We start from the raw sequence: 19,461 nt of genomic DNA on the forward strand, positions 1-19,461 counted from the left end.
ATTTGGGGTAAAGTAGCTGGGCATTTTAACATCAGCAGGGGATGCCTGGGGGCATTCTACTCCCTAGGGGCGAGAGGAACTTCTGCAGCCCACTGGAAGCCAACTCCCTTCTCTCCCGAGCGGTCCGCTCCCCAGACACCAGGGCCAGAGGAAAAGTCCCTGACGGCGAAAGGAGACGCTGTGGGGACCTAGAGAACTCGGATGCCTCAGACTTCCCCGAGTGGGGATCCTGCGGCTCCAGCGCCCACTGGGTGGTGGCTTCAGCTGCGCCCGCCCCTCGGTTCCTTCCTTCCCCGCCCTCCCAGCCTCCCTCCCTGCCGTGTTCCACCTCTCCCCCCTCTCCCCCCGGCTTGGACTCCTCCGCCCCTCCGCCCCCAGGCTCCGTGCGCCAAGCTGACCCGCCGCTTCCAGTCCACTAGCAGCGGCTACATCTTGGCGGCGCTGGAGGTGGCGGCTTCCCCACCCCCTGCTCCCTGGCTGGCCGGGCCCGGGCTCCTTCGGTTGCCTTTTACTGGCCGTATCCTCCTCCTGATCTCGGCCATTTTCCCCTGCTCCCCCTCCCGTCCCGAACCTCATCTCCCCTCCCTCCTCTGGCCGCGGGACTTTTCCGGAAAGTTTTTTATTTTCCGCCGAGGCTCTGCAAGAAGCGCCTCGCTCTCCAGCTGCAAAACTTTTCACCTCGTTCTTCCCTTCTTCCTCCCCTCTGCTTTTCCTTCTCCTGTTTTCGCCCGCTCCCCGTCTTAGTGGTGCTCTCTTCTCCCTTCTGCCCATTGCTCCTGGGCTCCCCTCTCTCACGGTCTCCCTCCTTCTGACACACCTCCACCCCCGGGGGCAGTTTTCAGATGAGCGCTCCTCCGGTCATCCGGCCGCCCAGCCCTTTGCTGCCGGTGGCAGTGGCGGCTGCGGCGGCGGCGTCTGCTCTGGTCCAGGGACCAGTCCCGGTTCCGACCCCGACTCTGACTCCGGCTCTGGCTCCGGCCGGAGGGCTCTCCTTTCATCTCCAGATCGGGCTGAGCCGGGAACCTGTGCTGCTGCTGCAGGACTCCTCGGGAGACTACAGCTTGGCTCATGTCCGGGAGATGGCTTGCTCCATAGTCGACCAGAAGGTAAGGCGGCCCGCTCTCTGGGGCTCTGTCCCTATTTGCATAGGGGGCGCTCCCCGAACTCTCCCCTGGTCACTTTTTTTTTTGGTCCTCCACTGCTGCCACTTCACCCTCTTGCTAAGTGTCTTTCTCAGTTGGGGTCAGATAAGGAGTCCGGCTGGTTATGGGGTCTAGGAGGGTGTGGACATTGAGAGATGAATTCAACCCCTGCATCCAGAACATCACTCTAGATCGCCTTTCATCAGCGCTCTCATTGCTTGATGATTTTTCTCTATCTTTTTCCCTCTCTTGATGTTTGTACCCCCTTTATGAAGAGACCCCTTTTCCCACACCCATTTCTTCACCCTTTCCATTTTCACGATTTTTTATCTCCTTCCTCTCCATTCATCCCTAGCCATCTGCCTTAAGTCTTTTCAGGAAGCTTCTCTGCCATCACTTCTAGCTCACATCTAGGAAGAGTTTCCCAAGGGATAATCTCCGAGCGTTTTTCAGAAACTACCTTCCACCTTTTTTCTCAGACACTGCTTTAGCTTTTCAATTAGAGCTTAGGAGTTAATGGAATGGTGTGGAGCATTTTTGTTTTCCTGAGCTGGGAAGGGAGGAGATGAGGAATTTCTCACCTGTCAGATAAAGTTTAAGTGGTAAGACGGTCCAGCTGTGATAACAACTGACTCAACTCTGACCTCTCAACCTGTGACTCCACACGCCTCCCCCCTTTTCTGAACCGTTAGATAATATATTTTCCATTGATAAAGTTTGAAATTTTCACATTCTTCTGTCATCACCTCCATTTACACGAGCAGAGTTTGAGTGAGCATAAGAAAACTTTATACTATCCTCCCCAAGGGTGGAGAACTTCACATCTTGGTTGTGCCTGGAGTTGAAAGCTGGAGAGAACTGCTGATACTACAGCCAGGAAAACTACTCCCTCCCCCATTTTTTTTCCAGCTAGTCAATGGATTCCAGGTTGTCCCACTACCTATTCGTATGGGTGTTATATGGAAGGGGTGATAAAAGTGAAAAGAGGCTGGGAACAGGAGGCGCCAGCCGCTTTAATATAAACAGCCAAGGATGTTGGAGGTGGAGGGGATTTCTAAAAGAGTTGGTGCTGAATTTCACCCTGGAGAATTGTCAAGTGACTTCTGAAAGATGACTTAAAGATTCTTGAATCACTCTCTGTGAACAATTTTGGTCCAGAATTGACCAAATTTTAAGAGTCATACAATCAGAACAGGAAAGATCTAGAAATTAGCATATATGTGCATGAGGTGTGTATGTCTATATTGGGGGAGAAGGGGAGACAATCTAAAAAGTTGTAAAAGATTAGAGTAGTGTAGGGATGACAATGAATACCAGGAATCTCTTGTGTTATATAAATTATAAAAAGCAGTAACTTTTTATGTGTAAGAAAAAGACCTGTTATTTTCAGTTACAAACATGTTGTTTGGTAAACATGGTAAAATTTATTACATTTCTCAAAGCCACATTATTATAATTATAATATATAATCAATATTGTGGCATATTTATTGTAGGCAGAAGACTAAAGCATTCCAAGTGCTCCAAGAACACTTCTGAAAGTGTTCAATCTTACTCTGAAAGTTTATGGTTTGATGGGAATGGACAGTAAGGACATAAATCAAAAAAATCATATTAAAAATAGAAACAAACATAAGTAATTAGCAAATGTTTATTGATTAATTGTATAATTAATTGCATAGAGATTGGGTATGTTTAAAGAAAAATATGAATCTCAAAGGTCTGCTGGAACCGATCAAGTGAGGAAAATTATTAAACCTTGATGGGATAATCTGAATAGGCTTTTTGATGTTTCAAAGAAAAAAAAGGGATATTAACATAGGCTAGGATGTGAAGCATGTGAAGTGAGATGAAAAGGTTTAGAAAAAGCAATTTACCAGTTTGATTGATTGGAACAGACTTTAGGACATGGAAGGAAGAGATGAAATCAGAGGCTAATTGTCCAGGGACAATTGAGAGCTACTTAAAACATTTCTGAATACAGATGTGACCTGACCAGAAGTAATCTTGAAGGTGATATGTTTCGTTCTGCATTAGAGTAGAGAGAGTCTAAAGACAAGGAATCCAGCAAAGAAGCTATTCCCTTAGTTCAGTTATAAACTAGTTAAAACCACCAGGGTATGGGAAATGGAATTTGAGAACACTACAGAAAAATGTTCAGGATTTGGTGTCTGGTTGATGGTAAATGGGCGAAATCTCCAGATACAGTGGAGTAAATGAGTAAGAATTCTGAAGTTTAAAGATAATGATTTTTTAAAATTATAGGACTATAGTCTTAGAAATGGATTAGACTTTAGAGGCCACTAGTTGAATACTTAATTTTTTCAAATGAAGAAACCAAAGATTAAAGAAATTAAATGTCTTGCCTGTGGTTACTTATTTAGTAAATACTCAGAGGTAGGATTTGGACCTAGTTTGTCCTAATTTCAACTTCATCTAAAGCCACATGCTGCCTTTCTATTTTATTTTTATTTATTTATTTATTTAGCTTAGGCAATTTGGGTTAAGTGACTTGCCCAGAGTCACACAGATAGGAATGTCTGAGATCACATTTGAACTCGGGTCCTCCTGACTTTAGGGCTGGTGCTCTATCCATTGGACCACCTCAGCAGTCCCACATGCTGCCTTTCTAAACTTATTTAACTTTAGACTCTTAGAGGAGATTTGAGTCAAAAATATCCCAGGTGTAGTACTGTATAGGGGTATCCCAAAATCTTTTGGGGCAGCTTTAAGCTTTAGTATTTTAAGCTATTAAAACTTTAAGTAATAACTTAAAACTCCATTAAGATTTTTGTGATACCCTGTATTTAGAATTGAAAAGAGTTTGAGAAAGTTTAGTATTGGGGACTGTTTGGAAGTTATTTGTATACAATTCAGAATCAAGAAGAGAAAGTAGGTCATCTACCCATATATTGCAAAATTGTATGTAACACTTCGAGAGCTCAGGGCAGTGAAGGACCATGGAGATCTATTAAAGGAATGAAGAATATTTAGCTAGAAGGCTTAAGAGGTAGGAACATTTAGTGCATGCTGTTCCCTCTGCCTGGAATAATCCTCCTATTCTACAGTTCTTCCTTTTAAAGGGTTATCTATCACATCTCAACTTCAGGTCCAACTTTTCTTGAAAATTTTTCCAGATCCTTCTATTCAGATACAAATGTTCTTTTTCTTCTCTGAATCTCAAAACACTTTGCTCTTGCTTAGGCAACTTCTTTTACTCTGCTTTTTAATGGTGAACTTATATAGCAACTGGATGGTGTAGTGGATAGAGTGCTTACTTAAAAATGAAGTTTGAATTTCACTTCACGAACTTAGTAAACACTTGTGATCCTGATCTTAGTCTTTCCCAGCCTCATTTTTTTAATCTGTAAAAGGGGGACAAGATACAGATACAGTCAACTACTCTCAAGGAACTTACCATGTAGTAGAAGGAGTAAAAAAAAAAAAAAAATAAGGATCCTACGCCAGTGAAATCAGTCCAGTTAAATAATAGCTAGCATTTATGCAGCTCTTTTATTTCTTTAGGTTTCGCAAAATACTTTCTTTGATCTCTATATAAGAATCCTGTGAACTACTTCATCCTTTAGAAAGGTTCAGGAGTCTTTGACTTAAAATTTCAGAATTAATAGTATTAATATGCTTTATATTTATTCTCATCAGCGTAGGCAACAGAATTGTCACCAAACAAAGGTTAGAAGCTAGGTTTTAAGGGTTGGAAAAAGAGGTTACCAATTGAAATGCATTAAAGTAGGGAATGGCTCCTTTTTATAGTGTAGAATGTCTCTTATTATACAGTATAGCTTGGATACTTCACGTAGGATTATTCTGATATCTCATCCAGTCATGGAGGTGATTCTAACTTTTCACAGTCTGTGCCTTCTGGAAGGTGGTAGCCAACTGGCAAAATTCCCAAGTACTGGCCCAGCAACAGATTAGTGTATCTGTTTTGACATGATAAACCTTATCAGACACCCCTGACCATCAGAAGAATGATTTATTTGTGTTTGTTATACACAAAGACTATCTACTAAAGGACTGCATTCTGTATTGATGAAGGGAATACCCATACTGATGAAATCTCATATTTTTTGAAATGTTGAAGGAAATAAACTCAGACTTTGTCCTTAAATAACAACATTTGCTGTTTGACCATAGACAATAATTTTGAGTCATTTATTTGTACCTAAAAATTTTAAAATTATCTACTAAACTTACTAGATTATGTTACGGATTGTGTATTTGTTGTTTTGGAGGGAAGCAGATGATGTTGGCAGGAGGTTATTCCTTGATTTATTGTAAGTCTGTGATTTCATTGATAGAAAAAAAAAACCCTCTTAGTAGACTTGTGATCCTGGGCTTAACCTTTTCCAGCCTCATTTTTAAAAAAAATCTGTAAAATGGGGATAAAATACAGTCAACTACTCTCAAGGAACTTACCATATAGTAGAAGGAATAAAAAAGTATAAGGATCCCACATCAACAGGTATAACAATCTCTTCACCAATGCAGATTAGCACTAAAAGATTAAATGACTTGCCCATAGTCACATAGAAAACTGTGTCAGAGATGACACGTGAGTTTTGGTCTTCCCATTCCCTCCTTTTAAATTCAGTGATAATTCTGGGCTTGCATTTTTTTAAACAATTCATAAGGTTGCATGGTATTATTAATACCTTCTCTTTGGAAGGAACAGCTCAAGGTTTTGTTGGCTATAGAAGATGAAAACCAGTTTATCTTTTTTGCTATGTTTCTCAAGTATATGACCTTGATGGTCAGCTTTATATAGACATGTTTTAACTACTGGGAATGCTTATTGGTTTAGGAAGGAAAAAATAGTAGTTGGCTTACTTTGATATACTGTTACTTTCTAGTTTCAAAGGAGTCCACTATAAGGAGACTGAGAAGGGATTATTTTGAAGGAAAAACATAATAGGATTCAAGGTGAAGAAAAACCTTGGGTTTTTACTATCTTTCCACTGTACATATCAAGACAAGAAAGTGAGGTGGTTTTGTTGTTGTTGTTTTTACAAGTAATATTAAGTTGGGATGGTGTGATATAATTAAAATGACTACCTGTTCATTTTGACTGTCACCTTTTTGGTATGAAAACTGAGCTATTCTTCATCAAATTACTTGAACTAAAGTGTAACAGCTAAAGAATTCTAGTATATGCCTCCAAACTAGATACTTACACATCTTTAATTATGTGAACTATAAGAGCAAGATTTTAATTGGAAGCATAGGAGAAACAAAGGTTAGAGGCTAGGTTTTAAGGGTTGGAAAAAGAGAAGGTTATTAATCAAAATGCATGTTATCAAGTCTTTATGTTGTTTTTACTTTACTCATTTTTTATTTTCTTTCCTGTAGTGGTGGAATTATGTGCTGTTTTTTTCCCCTCCCCTTATAAGATCTTTTAGTTATTTCTCACTATACTAATTGAGTTTGTTAGTGTTCCATATCTTTCTGTTGTTTCAGATAGCTGACTGATTCAGAGAAGTACATTTCAGAAATTAAAAGCAATAATTTTTTAATTAATTCTGAAGTTGGAAGCCTGAATACATGCTTTTCATGTTTAATTGAATGTGTATATACTTATATATATGCGTGTATATACATATATATGCATAAACATAATTTTCTTTGCATATATTTATATAATTTTCTCTGAATTCTACTGATCCTTTGTTTAACAATGATATACAAAAATGTGCATTTCATTTAAATAATTCTTAGAGAATAATAATTTGATTTGTTGTTCAGTCATTTCAGTCTTGTCTAACTTCTCATGACCCCATTTTGGATTTTCTTGGCAAAGATACCAGAGTTATTTGCCATTTCCTTCGCCAGCTTATTTCACAGATGAGGAAACTGAGGTAAATGGATTAAGTTACTTACCCAGAGTCATACAGCTAGTGAGTGTCTGAGGCTATTGAATTCAGGCCTTCCTGAATACAGACCTGGCATTGTATACATTGTGCTACCTAGCTGCCCACTAAATTGAATAATAGCTGAACTTATATAATACTTTAAACTCATTATTCATTTGATCCTTACAATTATATGAGGTCAGCACTTCCATTTTAATGACCTACAAATAGTTGTATAGCTGGTAGATATGAAAAGCTAGTTTCAAAGCGGGGTCTTTCCTGACTCCAATTTCAGCTCTTTGCCTATTAGACAGTGCTGTGCTGCCGTATCTAATGGAATTGAGTGCATTTGTATGGTAAAGAATTGATAAACTTCTATACCAATTAATTATCCAGATGTCTGCCACAAAACAAAATGATCTTATTCTAAGAGATATCTATAAGTAAGGATATAAAAATTTTAATAAAGATGAAACACTTGCTCCATAAAACTACACTTAGTTTATGATTTTGTATCACTGGCCAAGAAGTTTTATGAATTATTTGATGTTAGTTAATTGTGTTTGGTCAGCTGATTGTATAAAACTGCTGATGGATTTGGGATCAGGTGAAGTCTGTGGTTATCAGCAGCATAATAACTGAGAAGTTATTTTTAGCTAGGTGGGCACAGTGGATAGAATGGCAGGTCTAGAGTCAGAAACTAATTTTTCTGAACTCAAATCCAGCTTTAGGCACTTAGCAGCTGGTTACCCAGGGCAAATCATTAAATCCTGTTTGCCTCAGTTTCTTTATGAGTTGGATATTTAAATCTTAAAAGGAAGAAATGACAAACTCTGGTGGAATTAAACATAACTGAACATCATTGGGGCATCTAGGTAGAGCAGTGGATAGCACACCAGCCCTGAAGTCAGGAGGACCAGAGTTCATATATGGGACACTTAATACTTCCTAGCTGTGTGATCCTGGGCAAAATACTTAACCCCAATTGCCTCAGCCAAAAACAAAAAAACAAAACTGAACAGTATCCTTAACACATGAATCACACAAAGTAAGTATGCTAATAAATGTTTATTTGAATGAATAAATAAGAACAGTATGTATAAGGGAAAGCATGCCAGATTTTTAGTCAGATGCTATAAATTCAAATCTCAGCTCTTTTACTTATTATTAACTGTTTGACATTGGGTAACCCACTTTAAATATATGATCCTCATTGTAAAGTGAAAAGATTTTTTCTAAATTTTTAAAATTTTAATTAATTTTTTTATCTTTTTGAGGAAGATTCTGGCTTTGGTAGTGTTAGGTAACTCCTGGGTAAGGAAACTTCCCCTACTAATGATAATTAGCACCTGTTCTCTAATTAGTCCCTGGAAGTACTGAGCAGGTAAGTAATTTTTTTCCAGTCATACTGCCAGTTTTCAATCAAAAGTGGAATTTGAACTCCTGGTCATCCAAACTTGAAGGCCTGTTTATCTATTTACCTAGTTACATGTATTGACTGTTTACATTTACTCCCTTTACATGTGTAACTACAACAAAATTTGCATTCCAGAATACATTCTCTGACTAATAAAGGTGAATTAAGTATAACGTATAGCATTTAAATGTATTTAATATTTAAGTAATTAAAAATGTTAAATATAAAAAGTAACTAAAGCTATGACTACATGAAATGTCTCCAAAGAGCTCTTAAACAAAATTAGTGTCAATATGTTGCATAGCCATTTGTCACTAATTTGTATTTCTCACGTTGAAAGTTTCAGTTTCTCCTAGTTTTAGGGCTATTATATATTTTTGAATCTGACTTAGTCTCCCTCTTGGTACTCAGTTTCTCCTCCTTTATCCTCACTTGCTCCATAGGTCTTTCTTAAAGTAAAAAAAAATACTTAATGCTCCAAGTGACTTAGTTTACATCACTTCTCTCATTCAGATATTCAAGAGTAATGTTTTTGAACCACACTGATCGACTAGCATTTCTCAGATCATTGGGACATTTTTGGCTTGGAAATAGCACTCTTGCAATGGTCATGAGTTGTTAAGCATACCTTATCTTCTTACCCACAGCCCTTAAAATCTCAAGGTCTTCTGCATTGGTGTAGGGAGGGGAGAATGAGGAGACATCTAGATACTAGCATTCAGTCTCCTGTTAGGGTTGTCTGTTAGCTGCTGCATTTCTTTTGTGCCTTGTGTTATAGGAAAAATAAATAACCAGACATTGCTGACTCCCAGGCTGAAGGGCATCATCATGTATTCAGAAACATAAAAAATAATATGTATATATTAATTTCAGGTTTTAAGTATAGTATACAGAAAACATTGTTTACAGTTTTAATCTTTAAAACAAATTTAATTTCTATATTCCACCGTCATACTGTATAGAAACAGGAAATATTCTTAGAAAGTTTTGTTTTTCTCCTTATTTCATCTTTTTATATCTGTATGCATAAAGGTGAATTCTGTGTCAATTTCAATACTGCCTTCATATACTTGAAGAAATTAATTAGATATTTATCATATTATAAAAGATGTAGAGCATTAAGGGACTTTAGAGCCTATCTTGTTCCTTTCCCCCATTTAGCAGATGAGGAAACTGAGACCTGGGGAAGTTAAAAGGTAAACAGTAAAACATCAGTGGCAGGATTTAAACACAGGTCCTCTGCTTTAGAAGGAGTGCTTTTGGGTCTTCTTTATTATATATCTAGTGCTGGCTCTGTACACAGTTATTACTTGATAAAATTTATTGAATTGAACTGAAACAAAGAGACAAAATAAAATTACTTGAAGTTACCTCAAAGAAAGTTCAGCCTTGAAGCATTTAAAGTTAATGTACTATCTTTTGCTAGAATGAAAACACGTTTCACTGAATCACTGTCTACTGATGTGCCACAAACTTTGTAGAATAAGTCACTGAGCCTCCGGGGGACATGTTATCTCTACTCTCACCAGCACATCTTTGGATAAATAAATTATAGAATGTCAACAGTCTTTCCAAATCTCAATTTCTCAGAATACTTAAAGAATATATAAAATCCTGACTAAAAGTAAAACTAATTTAAAAAAAGAAGGGAAAAAGTAAAGTAAATAAAACAAAACAAAAGAAAAAACCTTTGCTTTAGGGAATTGTTGAGATGGGGTTAATTTACTGAAAATTAGTAAATCAAGTAGCATTTATTCAGCTCTGGGAATGTTCCAAGCATTGTATTGAGTACTGAGGATGCAAAGAAAGATAAAAAAAAAAGATCCCTGTTCTCAAGGTGAACACAAAGCATTAAAATTAAGAAAGAGGGGAAAGGGATTCTTGTATAACATGCTTTATCTGGATTTTGTAGGAAGTTAGGGAAAGTAGGAGATTGAGATAAAGACTGGGAGCATCCTCAGCCTGGAGGACAACACATGACAACTCATGATTTAGAAGATGGAGGAACAGTAAGGAAGCAAGAATAATGTTAATAAACTTTTATTAAGCATCTTAAGTATTGGCTATACAAAGAAAGGTAAAAGACAGTCCTGGATTTTAAGGAGTCCATAATTTACTGTGAGAAAATATGCAGACAACTGTGAACAAGCATGTTATAAATATGATAAATTGGAAACAGTCAAACAGGCAAGGCACTAGCATAAATGGTGATAGGGAGTCTTCCTGTAGATTTTGAGATTTTAACTAATACTTGAAGGAAGTCAAGAGGTAGAGATGAGCAAGAAGAAAGAGCATTCCTGGCATGGAGCAGAGCCATGAGAAATTGTCAGAGTTGGGAGATGGCATATCTTGTTTGAGGAAGAACTGGGGTGGGGTGAGATAGAATCAATAGATTGAAAAGTTCATGATAGGAAGTAAGGTATTTAAAAATGGGAAGGGATGGGGGCAGGTTATGTTATTGATTTTTCATTTGAAAACAAAATGGAAAAAAAATTATCCAGTAGTTGGGTTTCATGATAGTTCTCAGTTCCAAATCCCAAGAAAATAGAATCCTTAGAAATAAGTACTTGGTTATAGGCAAGATGGTGTAGTAGGAAAAAAAGCATTGATCTTGGAATTAGACCTAGGTTGGAAACATAAACTTGCTTTTTATTCCTAGGTGAACATTATTAAGCTTTTGGACTCAGTTTCCTTATTTGTTAAATGCTTAATGGTTATTTTTCCAGCTTTTAAAATATTCTATTTGTAGAATATAGAATACTTCTATATAGATAATATAGGATATTTTCTATATATTTTTCTATGTGGGATCTTGTGGGTGGCTAGATACACACTTCGATGTGCCTTTTACTTTGGAATCATCTTTTGCTATCATATTTGAACATCCACTTTATTTAGTCTTAATTCTGATAAAAAGCTAAGATTTAGGGAAGCTAGATGACAGAGTAGATAGTACCATCCCTGAGGTCAGGAGGATCTGAATTCAAATGTGGCCTCAAATACTTAATACTTCCTAACTGTGTGACCCTGGGCAAGCCACTTAACCCCAATTGCCTCAGCAAAAAAAAAAAATAATAATAAGCTAAAGTTATTAGTAAATTAAACGTGTTTTGTGTGTACGCATTCTGCTATTAACTAAGAAGGGAAAGCTATTGGAAAACAGTTAATATGGAGGTTTAATAATTAGTTATTTTTATAAAATGGTCATTAAATAACAAGATTCAAAAGCTCTCTCCTTCCAGTTAAGTTAATAGTTTCTTTCTTGAACTTCCTATAGCTCTTTGCTTTTACTATTGTCACATATTTACTATGAATTACTTTTTCAATATTGTTATTTATGACAGCCTTCTATTAAATGGTACCTTTCATCCGGACTGGGGCCATATCTTTTCTTAAACTGTAATCTTGTGCCTAACTTAGTGGTCTGCATAAGGCAAGTGCTCAATAAATGAGGAGCTAAATTGAAATTAAGGAAAATAGCGTGTTCATGTATAGGCAAACCACAAGTCTATTAATTTCTTTCAATTAAGAAGAAGAACCTTAAACTTACACAATGAACAAATTTAGTACCCAATACCATAATTTATTAGTTACTTCTAATTACTTTTAATAAGATATGAATTCAGGCATACCTCAGAGATATGTGTGTTTGGTTTCAGGCCATTACAATAAAATGTATATTGCAATAAAGCAGGTCACTTGAACTTTTGGTTTTTGCAGTGCATGTAGAAGTTATATTTATACCATACTGTAGTTTATTAAGTATGCAATAATATTAAAAGAGAATGCATTTATCTTAATTTAAAATACTTTATTGCCTGGAGAGCCTTGCATGAACTGATGCTAAGTGAATGAGTATATCCAAGAGGATATTGTGCACAGCAACAATAAGATTATGCGATAATCAACTGTGATGCATTTGGCTCTTTTCAACAGTGAGATGATTCAGGCTGATTCCAATAAATTTATGATGGAGAGAACCATCTGCATCTAGAAAGAGGACTATGGGGACTGAATATGGATAACAACATAGTATTTTCACCTTTTTGATTGTTTACTTGCTTTTTTTTTCTTTTTCATTTTTTCCCTTTTGATCTGATTTTTCTTGTGCTGCATAATAAATGTGAAACTATGTATAACATATATTGGATTATTTGCTGTCTAGGGGAGGGAGTTGGAAGTGAGGGGAAGGCAGGGGGAAATTTTGCAACATGAGGTTTTTCAAGAATAAGTGTTGAAAACTAGCTTTGCATGTATTTTAAAAATAAAAATCTGTTAAAAATATAAAAATTCTTTATTGTTTAAAAATAATCATCACCTGAACTTTCAATCTGTTATAATCTTTTTGGTTGTAGAAGGTCTTGCCTTGATGCGTTCTGACTGATCAGGTTGCTGAAGATTGGAATGAATGTGGCAATTCCTTAAAATGAAACAATAATGAAGTTTATGGCATGTCTGACTGTGCTTTTATTTGAATATGAGAGACCATTGTACAGTGATTAATTGGCTTAATTTCAATATTATTATGTCTCTGGGAATAGGAAGACCAGAGGACAGGAAAAGAGATGGAGGAAGGGTCAGGTCCTTGGAGCAATAACACACACACAACATCGATCAATTAAGTTCCACATTTTTTATGGATGCAGTTTGTGGTGCCCCAAGATAATTACAATAATAGTATCAAAGGCCTCTGATCACAGATTGTATCATATGACATATAATAATAACATAATAATAATAATGATGATGCTGAAAAAAATTTGAAATATTGAGAGAACTATCAAAATATGATAGAGAAATGATGTGAGCCCATGTTGTTTGGAAAATGGTGCTGATAAATCTTGTTCAGCATAAGGTTGCCATAAACTTTCCATTTGTAAAACAGCATCCATGAAATGCAATAAAGTACAAGATATGCTTGCAACTTCTAGTATCTGAGTATGATGGAGTAGTCTTATGTTACAAAAAATGAGGAAATCGATAATTAAAAAACTGTGGGCTTAGATTAATTGATGAATGGTGAAGTAAACAGACAGATGAACAATTTATACTAAAACATAAATATTATAAAAATACATTATTTTGAAGATAACTATAAGTTGATAAAAATGAGAGCCAATGAGATGATAATTATACAGTGCTTAGTAAAGTTCCTGGCACATAGTAAGCACTGTATAAATATTAGTTATTATTATTAAAACAAAACAAAAAGCAGGGGAAAAATTCGTACAATAATGACAACCTGTTAAAAAAAAACAAAAAAACAAGAAATTTGAAAGTTTTAAGAATCATGATCAGTAAAATGATTATCTGTGATTCCAAAGGGTCAATTAAAAAGCATGCTCTATATACCTCTTTCCAGAGAAGTAACATATTTGGGGTCCAGAATGAGACATATATATTATTATACCTACAATAAGGGGACTTATTTTATTGAATAATGTATATTTGTTAAAGTAATTTTTTCCCTTTTTTTTCTTCCAATGGAGTTGGTATGAGAGGAGGGAAAATAGACTTCTGTTGATTAAAAAAAAATTGAAAGGTTGGGGGTGATGCTACAGATGTGGAATGTTGCCTGCACTTTCAGATGAGGTCACTGCATTGTTTGTTTTGGTTAATTGTTTTACTTTGTTATAAAGGACTTCTCAAGGAGTGGGAGTAATCTGTAAATGTTTCTAATTTCAAAACAAAATATATCAAAGAAACTTTTTTTTTTTTTAAAGTCAATACTTTGTGATGATTTTTGAATGCATGGAATGCCAGGCATTGGGAGAATCATGTATTATAGTTTTCTTCTTTTCCTCTTCCCTGTAGTTAATTTAGACATGTATTCAACTAGATTGTTGTAGAATTGTTGGCAACAAGTTCTATTTAATGCTTTATATTTTAATACATTGAAGTTATTTTAGATTGAAGCTATGTTTATAAATTTCTTGTATTACAGTTTTGAGAAGCATTATATAGCTGTACTCTGTTAATATTTGGGAAAGATGCCTTAAATGTGATGCATTGATACCATTATTAGAACTATGTTCCAAAGAGATCAAAGAAAGAAAAAAGGACCCATGTGTATAAAAATATTTTAACAGCTCTTTTTTATAATGCCATAGAACTGAAAACTGATGGGGTGCCCAATAACTGGATGATGTCTGAACAATGACTGAGTGGCACATGAATGTAATGGAATACTATTGTGCTACAAAAAAATGACAAAAGGGGCAATTTTAGAAAAATTAAAAAGACTAGCATTAACTGATTCAGAGTGTGAATAGAAACAGAACAATTTACATAATAATGTTGTAAAAGGAAACAGAAAAGCAAAAACTTTAAAATACATCAACACAGTGATCAGTCATGATTCTAGGGGACTGATGAAATGTGTTACCTACCATCCTGAGAAGAGACGATCTCAAGGTTCAAAAATATGTGTGTGTGTGTGTATGTGTGTGTGTGTGTGCATAGTATACATACATACATATATATACACACACAATATACACATACAGAAGTATGTGTACTTATGTCCACATATGTACTTGTACATGGACAGTGGAGGAATCTGTTTTGTTTTGTTATGCAGATTCATTATATGGTTTTTCTTTTTTATCATTGGGTAAATGTTAGGGGAAGGAAATAAATTTTTGTTAATTAAATAAACTATAATGATAATAAAAGATATGATGGATAAGGGAAACGGAAGGAGAATAACTATTTATATAATGTCACAGTCACTGTGCTAAATACTTTTTACAGATATTCTCTTACTTGATCCTTAGAATATCTCTGCAAGGCAGATGATGTTATTATCCTCATTTTACAGTTGAGGAAAGAGACAGGTAGCAGTTAAATGACTTAACCGGGGGTCATGTAGCCAATAAATGTCTCAGGTCACATTTGAATTCAAATTCCAGGCTTAGGGCTCTATCCACTCTGCTAGCAACTTCACTAAATAAAACAGGAGACTGAATGTCCTCTGAGCCATATTTGACGAGTAAATCGATCATTCTCTATCTTTCACCCTGTATTATTAGGGATACTGAGAAATCAATATAGTGGACAAACTATGTGTGGCCAATGCAAAATTGGCACTAGCCATCATACAGGCAAGAGAATGGGTAGGTTTGCCTTTGTTTTGCTTATGCTTATCCTTTCTGAGATATTATCAGGCTTTCTGTGACAATGTGACCCACCAAAGCCTTGAGAGTATTTGTCTGTCAGTGGGGGACCAAACCTTGTTTGGGTGGAACAAAAGCAATGAGGAGATGTTGTCATATAAGAGGCTATTAGCAGTTAAAAGCAGGAAGTGAGTACCTTTTGGTTCACCAGTGATGTTCTGGAGAGTTTCCAAAAATGAAATTTCAGCTTCTTAAATATTTGCTTTGTGTAGCGCATACCCTTCCAAATGCAAAATTATCTCTTTGTGTTGATGATATGTGGATGCTGAGGCAATGATTAGTCTTGCTCACATGTATTCAACACTCTTATTCATCTGGAGTAAAATGTGAAATTCCTCCTAGGAATTACTTTGATGCTGCTAACCAAATATTTTTGTACCATTAAAAACCAATAATGACAACACCACTTGAAGTTACTTGGCAGCAGGGAAACCCACATACTGTTGTTTCTTGCTCTCCCTTTTTTTGTCTCACATAATGTAAGCTGTTTGGATGAAATAAACAAAGACTTTAATTAGATAGCAGTTAGGACCATCATGAAATGTCATAAAATTTCAATGTTTGTGAAGCTAAGAATTCGTGTAAATAACAGGCATTAGACAAATCTCAAAAACATTTGTACTTGTCTGAAGTTATAATTGCCTCTGTAAAAGTTATCTTCCAAAGTTGTAAAAGACTCTGGTTTGTTAAAAGCCATGAAGTTGATAAAGCAGTTTAGAAATGTTGGCAAACATGAACATTTGATTTGTAAATGTGCAATCCTGTGCAGTATTTTGGTCCAAAATCTTTTGGTGGAAAGGAAAAATTCTGATATGTACCCTACGCTAATTCTTAGACTTTTGTTGTGACTAAGCTTCTAAACTACTGATTGATGGGAGAAAAAAAATTGTTGAATTCACTCCTTGTGTTGATGTTTGAATTTTAGATGTCACTAAATGATTCTCTTATTGAATATTTGCCAGCATCCACTGTTTTATCATATACACCTAAAGTTTGTTCAAAATAAGAATGCTTTGAAATTTTAAAACAAATAATTTTGAAGATTAATTTGCCTTTCCCTCCTCACATTAGTACCAACATGGTTGGTTCAGTGAACTTAAAGCTCATTGAGATAAATGAGAAAAAGTCAGGGAAATTGGTTATTTGGAGTTATACACACATTCATACACACCTTCCTGCAAAGCCCTAGAGTTGTCTGATTTAATTTTTTTTCCCTTTTTAAGTAGTAAATTAACACACCTACCTAAAGGGATGTTGTGAGTATCACATCAAATAATGTAACACATATAAAGCACTATTCAGACCTTAAAGTGTTATATAAATGTTAGCTATTATTACAAAACCTAAGATATTAGAATACTTTTGAAAGGGAAGTGACAGTTTTCTATCAAGACATAATGTGAAGCACTCCAGTGTCTCAAGAGTGGAGACAGAGAATGATGCCTAGGAGCGCAGCAAAATACTTAAATGGGCAAATGTGAATAAGAAGATTTCTCCAAGAAGGAGAAATCTTAAGCTAGCTTGTTGGAAAATGCTACTGTTTTCTCTGCAGGCTGTTTCCTCAAGCAGATCTGCTTCAAAAGGGTTCAGCAGTACAGACTAGATAGGGTCAGAGACCAATAAATTTGAAGAGGTGTTGATGGAAGAATTAACAGAACTAAGGAAAAAATACATGCAAAAACCCCAATATGCTGTTAGTGGAAAATTTAAGCAGTTAATCAATCAGCAAGGCTTTATTAAGTGCTTATTATGTACCAGATATTGTGTATTAAACCCTGGAGATATAAAGCAAAAACAAATACAGTACCTGCCCTCAAAGGGCTTACCCTTTAATGGGGCAGACATAAATAGATACATTGTCTTTAGAATATGTTGTAGGTGGAAAATATAGTCTTAGAGAGAAGTCCCTAATAGCCGTGGGGCACAAGTTAAGGCTTTCCGAGGAAGGGGACTTTCGCCATTGAAACACATCTTAAAGGAAGCCAATTCAATTGTTTAGCAGTTGATTTGAGCTTGAGACTCTATAGTTCATTTTCTTGGAAGCAAACAAACTATGTAGATTAAAAGAAAAAAAACTGATTTAAAATAAAAATGGGAAGACTAGATAAATTTAAAAAGTTGCATTTGAAAGATGAATGGAAGAGAAAGATAGCAAGTTTCAGATCATTCAGAATAAATGATTTAAATACTTACTGAGTGAAACTACTTTGAAACTGGAAGAAAAGAAATAATAATAATTGCAAACAACTAGAGTATGTGAGGCAGTGAGATAGCTCAGTGAATAAAACTCTGGGATTGGAGTCAGGAAGAACCCAAGTTAAAATTTGACCTCAGGTACTTACTATGTGTGATCTTGCACAAGACATTTAACCTTTATTTGCCTTCATCCATTGAAGAAGGAAATAACAAACCTTTGTAGTATCCTGGCCAAGAAAACCCTGTGGATTGTCTGGTCTATAGGGTCACTAAGAGCTTGAGATATTAATAAAATGATAGATGATATTAAATAACCCCCAAGTAGCAGCAAAAATTAGATGCCAGTAGATGCTTTTTCAAGTACTTGAAGTACACAGAGGAAAATTTTACTCTGAAAATAACCAGAAAATTTATACCCAAAGATATTTGCTTGGAAAGGAACTTGGAAGGAGAAAAATGAGAGAGGAAAAGAAGAAAGAAAATTAAAAACAAGAATAAAAATTCTTACAACATGTTGCTAGGCAAACAACTGATGATGATAGATTTTTCACTCAGTCTATATTCTGGATCATACTTAATACTTCTGGCTCATGGACACTACAAAAACACCTTGGGTATAAAATTTATTCCCTTTACAGCTGGGAAATGATTCACAAGCTTTTTCCAAGGTTTTGTGGGATATCCAAGTTTTACTGTCTCTGTTAAGAAAGAATGATAGGGAAGGGAGAAATAAAAAGAATGGAGGCAGAGGAACTTTTACTTATGGTTAACTTGTAAAATTTTATGATATTTTGAGTTTGAAAATCAGTGCTACATTTAAAGACTAGCAAATGATTTTATTGCATTGAAAATGTACTGGTCTAAATAATTCAGTAGGTAGAGTTTGAATGATGTTCACTAAAGGAAAGGCCTATTTTCTTGTTCATTTTGTTCATGATTCATCAAGAATCATATCTTGATATATGGACAGGCTTATTCTTCTGTTGTAAAGATTTGCCACATTATTATTATTATTACTTGTGTCAAGGAACCTGACATAACGACTTAGGGGTAAGCTGATGATAAAAATCCCATTCTCTGTTGTTATTCAGTCATATCCAGCTCTTAGTGCCCCTATAGACCAGCCAATTCACGGAGTTTTCTTGGCCAGGATACTACAAAGGTTTGTTACTTCTTCCTTCAACGGATGAAGTTCTTTCTGACCCTTTGTGACCCACTTTGGTGTTTTCTTGACAAAGACATTGCAATGGTTTGCCATTTTCTTTTCAGATAATTTTACAGGTGAAGAAATGGAGGCAAATAGAGTTAAGTGATTTGCTCAGTCACACAACTACTAACTTGTCTGAGGCAAGATTTGAACTCAGGAAAATGAGTTTTCCTTATTACAAGCTCAGTGCTCTAACTGCTTAACTGCCCTGCAATGGCCTATTTTGTTATAAAAAGGAAGGATATTGTCTAATTAACCACTGATGAATTTAAATATCAAAGTATTACTGCAAGGACTTCAAAAGCAATAGAGATATTGCTCTACAAATTGATAAAAAAAAATACAATCTCTGAAAGCCAAGGATTTGAAACTGATTCTAATTGATGTTATATCTCTGCTATGGGCAATTAGATCAACAGGTCATTAATATTATGATCTTAATGTTCAGCAAGGAACAG

At 35.8% G+C, this 19,461-nt stretch overlaps 1 protein-coding gene across 2 annotated transcripts in view; it reads left to right on the top strand.

Annotated features, from left to right (window-relative positions):
• The first annotated feature begins 842 nt into the window (after positions 1-842).
• The window catches only part of PRKD1 (protein kinase D1), a 404,980-nt gene continuing 386,361 nt past the window's right edge, over positions 843-19,461 (top strand). For both annotated transcript variants that reach the window (XM_023501195.2, XM_003756126.2), the window contains exon 1: positions 843-1,106. In XM_023501195.2, the coding sequence (XP_023356963.1) occupies positions 843-1,106 (264 nt within the window). The remainder of the gene's footprint in view (positions 1,107-19,461) is intronic.

Source organism: Sarcophilus harrisii, chromosome 2, assembly GCF_902635505.1.
Source record: "Sarcophilus harrisii chromosome 2, mSarHar1.11, whole genome shotgun sequence".
NCBI classification, from domain to species: domain Eukaryota; kingdom Metazoa; phylum Chordata; class Mammalia; order Dasyuromorphia; family Dasyuridae; genus Sarcophilus; species Sarcophilus harrisii.